At 49.0% G+C, this 4,860-nt stretch overlaps 1 protein-coding gene across 1 annotated transcript in view; it reads left to right on the top strand.

Moving 5' to 3' along the window:
- LOC101992287 (paired immunoglobulin-like type 2 receptor beta-2) overlaps positions 1-4,379 on the top strand; it is a 17,414-nt gene extending 13,035 nt beyond the window's left edge. The window contains exons 7-8 of the mRNA XM_005371471.2: positions 172-250; positions 4,300-4,379. Of these exons, the coding sequence (XP_005371528.2) occupies positions 172-250; positions 4,300-4,379 (159 nt within the window). The remainder of the gene's footprint in view (positions 1-171; positions 251-4,299) is intronic.
- Positions 4,380-4,860: the final 481 nt, after the last annotated feature.

Raw genomic sequence — 4,860 nt, 5'->3', positions numbered from 1 at the left:
TCAGAAACTCAGAGAAACTGAGACTCCCAGTTTCCTGTTCTAACTTCCTAGGCCTCTTTCATACAAATAAAAAGATCCACAGCATTTGCCTAAATGAATCTAATTAAGGGTCACTAGTGTGACCCTTAACTTCTGGCCCTCTGAAAACCCCTCCTCTATCATTTTTTCTAGTGGCCCAAGACAGGGGATGTTCCAAATGTTAGCAGCTGTCCACATGATGTGGATGTGCACCCATCGTGTGGAACACAAGGTGTGGCTTTGCTGGAGTAGGTGAGGCCTTGTTGAAGTAGAAACAAAAGGAAAGTGGGAGGAGAGAGATATCTCAGTAGGAAAAGGTAGCCTGCCGCCTGGCCCAGGAACCTGGGGTTGATTCATGGGGACTCAAAAGGTGACAGAAAACAGACCATGGAAACTTGTCCTCTCCCTCTCACAGACGCCTATAGACAGGCACCTGACACTGCCTATGAGTTCCCAGCTAACAGACTCCAGGTGCCAGGCCTCTCACCTGTGAGGTGAGGTTACCTCAAAGTAGGGAGGTGGCTGGCCACACATCCTGCCCCTTCCCTGCTCCTGCCTGGGAATCAGAGAGCATGGCTGCAGGCCTATGCAGTGAAAATACCCTCTTCTTCGAAGGGTACAAGAAGAGAACCCCACTGCTGCCACGTGGGCTCTGATTTCCTCTCCTCTGAACTCAGGGCATCTTGTCTGTCTCTGGGCCTGAAGACCCGTTGTGGTGGTTTTTGGCTATGGAAGTAAAAACAATTTTCAATACATGTGTTACTCCCAGAAAGCCAATTGTTTTTCTCTTGACACCTACCTGTGAGGTCTCTAATGCGTCAGAATTGAGAGACTGTGTCAGGAGCAGGGACCATGGTCCACACTGAGAACCCCTGCCTGAGGATCCTGGCTCCTCTCCCTTACTCCCTAGACACTGACAAGTAAGTCACAAATACACACACACAGAGAGACACTCCGATCCCTCCAAGCTCCTCTACAGGTGACAGACATTGGCTTGCTTGGGTCCCATACTGGGCTTCCTTTCTTCACAGGACCATCTACAAGCCCCAGCTTCCCTTATTTCCTGCCATGTGGAATTTCTGACCTCTGGGTTCTCCCCTAGGACAAGACTTCCTTCCCAAGTCCAGTCTGTCTTCACATTTGATAGTCAGTGGGTCAGCTTCTACCAAAGAGCATGCTGGGACATAAGCACAGCATCCACACTGACCATTAAAGATAAAATCCAGACTGCTTTCACAGCCAGAGGTGGTGCATAGGATTTAGCAGTGTGGCTGTAGTTGGCCCCCATATGCCCATAGGGAGTGGCTCTGTTAGGAGGCATAGCTTTGTTGGAGTAGGTGTGGCCTTGTTGGAAAAAGTGAGTCATTGAGGGGGTGGGTTTTAGGTCCTATGCCCATGATGCACTTTACCAGAGGTACTGTTGTCTTCATGTTACCTGTGGATTCAGGTGGAGAAGTTTCAGCTCCTTTTCTAGCACCGTGTCTGCCTGCACACTGCCATGTCCACCATGAAGATAATGAACTAAACCTCTGAAACTGGAAGCCATCCCAAATTAATTATTTCCTTCATAGGTGTTGCCATGCTCATGGTGTCTGTTGACAGCAATGGAAACCCTAAGACAGGCATGCACGATTCAGATTCACCAATCGCAGCCCTGCATAGATACAGTTCTCATTCCATCAGTGACAAGTCTCAAATATGTATCAATCAGGGGCCTTTAGTGAGTCATTGGAAAACTGTCCCATCCCTATGGGACTAGCTGAAGCTAGGAGGGGTGATGGAAAGGTCACCAAGGCTTCCCATGACTAGAGTCTGCAGGGGCAGCTGTGAAAATGTCTGCTGTGGTGTAACTAGATCCAAGCCTCTGAGACTGAACTCAGCAGCAGCCGTGGTCACAGGGATCTTGGCAGCTGGGGTGGTGCCTCCTCTGAGCATCCCTGAGGTGTTCACACAGACAGGCTGCCAGGGTGACCATCTGCCCAGTCATCTAAGGAACGGTTCATTCATCATCTCCTCATCCAGGTAGCTGGGCACAGAGAAGGGTTCTCATGGATGTTACTCCAATGACCATGTGAATTGTCATGTTAGTTTCCCTTGTTCAAAACAGAGGAATAACAAAGGGGCCCACAGCAAAGACTTACACAGAACCAGCATTCTCAACAGTATTTAGGCCAAACCCCCTTAAGGTGAAGGGAACATGACTGTTCTAATGGGAGCAGGCATGGGGTCTAGCAGGGCTACCAGTGATTAGGATTCATGTTCCCCAGCCAGAGCCAGTCAGTAACAAAAAGTACTAGAGGAATCCGGGCATTGTGCCAAAAGCCTGAAATCCCAATGATTGACAGGTAGAGAGAGAAAGATTATGAATTGGAAGCTATCATTAGTACCTATAGAATCTGAAGCCAGCCTGGACTACATGAGACTCTGTCTTAAAACCAACAAACCAAAGTTAACCAAAACTCCAAACAACAGAGAGAGGTCATGGAGGCAGGCCATCACAGTTCACTTTGGTTTGAGACAAGAACTTGAAGACCTACCCAGTTTCTGTTACATTCACTGAAATAATTTTTGTGACTGTTAAATAGAGTCTCATTAAGCAATACAGGAAGTCGAAGAGGAGATTGAGAGTTTCTCAGTTTCTGTGACCTCAAACTCAGTGACGTGTGAGTTCCTTCCTCTGCCTTGGCTATCTGCAGAACCTGGGAGACTTCATTCAAGAGGAGTAGGTGACTAAATTGGTCACCCCATCACTCACTGGACTTTAGGACACAGTAGAGAGTCTCTTCTGGGGGCTCCCCCTCTACAAGGGTGCAGAGGGGTGCTCGTGCTGCGGTTGGGAGATGAAGATGATGATGTCATGCTAGGGGAGAAAGAAGGCTTCAGATGGGGGTGGGGCAACTGTGCTACTGTAAAGTCCTAGTGCAGCCGAGTGCCCTGTCTACACCACAGGTCATCATCTTCCACCCTCTCTCTAGCATCCCCTCAACTCTCTCGGGACCCAGTCTGGATATCTCCTTGCATGATATGTCTGCGTCTGTATTCAGGTACATGTGTGTGTGCAAGCTTGTGCTCACCTATGTGGAGGCCAGCGGACAACCTAAGGTGTTACTACTCAGGACACATTCCACCTTGGATTTCTTTGCTTGTTTTTGCTTTTTTGAGCGACTGATGGCCTGGAACTGGATATATAGACTAGGCTAGGCTCAAACTCACTGACATCCACTCGTGTTTGCCTCTGACTCTGCCTCTGTCTCCCCAAAGCTGGAATTAAAGGCATGGACCGCCATGTCTAGCCCCCTTCAAGTTTTAACTTTTAAAATTACACTTATTTATTCTGCGGGTGAAGGACACACTTGTGCTATAGCCTAAGCAGCAGCCAGGGTTCTAACACTGCAGTCTAACACTCCCTATGGTCACATGTGCACAAAAGCTTCATGTGTGCACACTACAAACCCAGGCTGCTCTTCCACAGAGTGTCCCTCCTCTGTGAAAGTGTCACGGCTGCAGGGTCCAGTTACTGCTGTAGGGGAAACATGGTTCTCACTGCAGGAGACTGATTACAGCATCCTGGACAAAAACCATCCCTCAGCAGGGTCCCTGTGGAATCTACTGAGTCCAGGACTTGAAACTGAACAGAGCACATGTCTTGGGATTCAGGGGCCAGCAGGTGGCAGCAGTGAGGTTGAGCACCTATAGAGCCCACCAGAACCTGCTGTCTAAAAATGCTGGACTTAGCCAGGCAGCGGTGGTACATACATTTAATCCCAGTACTAGGGAGGCAGAGACAGGTGAATCTCTGTGAATTTGAAGGAAGCCTGGTGTGCAGAGCAAATTCCAAGACAGGCACCAAAGATACAGAGAAACCCAGTCTCAAAAACAAACAAACAAACAAAAATGCTGGAGTCCAGCAGCTGACATAGGTCAGGCCTAATGAGGGCAACTCCTGCTAGAGACTCTGCAATTGGTTGACTTTTACCCACAGATCCCAGACAGTAGGGCAAGGACAGATGAAGCCTGGAAGTGAGGCTTGGATGCTGCATCTGCACAGACATCTGGAGCCCTAGAATCCTGGACCTACAGGAGGAGGACTAGACCACGTATTTCTGTAAACACAACAGAAGACTTGTAGACTTGGTGGTCGATTGATGGGACCCAACTGCCCATCACCCATGGTGAGCCACCCTGGTTCTGGTTTGAGGCCTCTGACTTCCCTGTTCCTTTGATCTCACCTCAGGCTCCCATCTCCCCTCTCCGCTTCCCCGTTGTCACCTCTCCACACAGGCCCGAAGGTTCTTCAGAGCAATGTCCCCATTTTCATGACGTGGCTGCTGTGTCTTCTGATCCCGGCCTCTCCTCGGTAGCAGAAGTAACTGCAGTCCCGTGCACTGGGAGCGCTAAGACCCAGCCTGGACACTGTGTTGCTGTTACCCGTGCGTCTTTCACAAGGTCCTGCAGGAGCCGGGACTCTGTGCTTCGCTGTTGCTCACAACCTTGCTCAGGATGAGGACTTGGAAGGCAGGTGCTTGATGATCAGCTGTGAGAGGAGCTTTGCATGATTGTGTGTGTGTGTGTGTGTGTGTGTGTGTGTGCCCCCATGCATGTCAGTGTGTGCTCACGCATGTGGAGACTAGAGAGCAACATCTGCTTTACTACTCCAGACACCGTGTACCTGGATATTTTGTTTTGTTCATTGGTTTTTGCTTATTTGTTTGTTTTGTTTTTTCCTCTGTTTGTTTGTTTTTATTTTCTGGTTTTGGTTGTTCTGTTGTGGTTTTGTTTGTTTTGTTGGGACAAGGTCTTGCTATGCAATCCTTGCTGGAACTCAATATACAGACCAGGCTA

Source organism: Microtus ochrogaster, unplaced genomic scaffold (assembly GCF_000317375.1).
Source record: "Microtus ochrogaster isolate Prairie Vole_2 unplaced genomic scaffold, MicOch1.0 UNK109, whole genome shotgun sequence".
Lineage (NCBI taxonomy): Eukaryota > Metazoa > Chordata > Mammalia > Rodentia > Cricetidae > Microtus > Microtus ochrogaster.
Note: the sequence above shows the minus strand (reverse complement) of the source record. Positions and strands in the feature narration are given on the sequence as shown.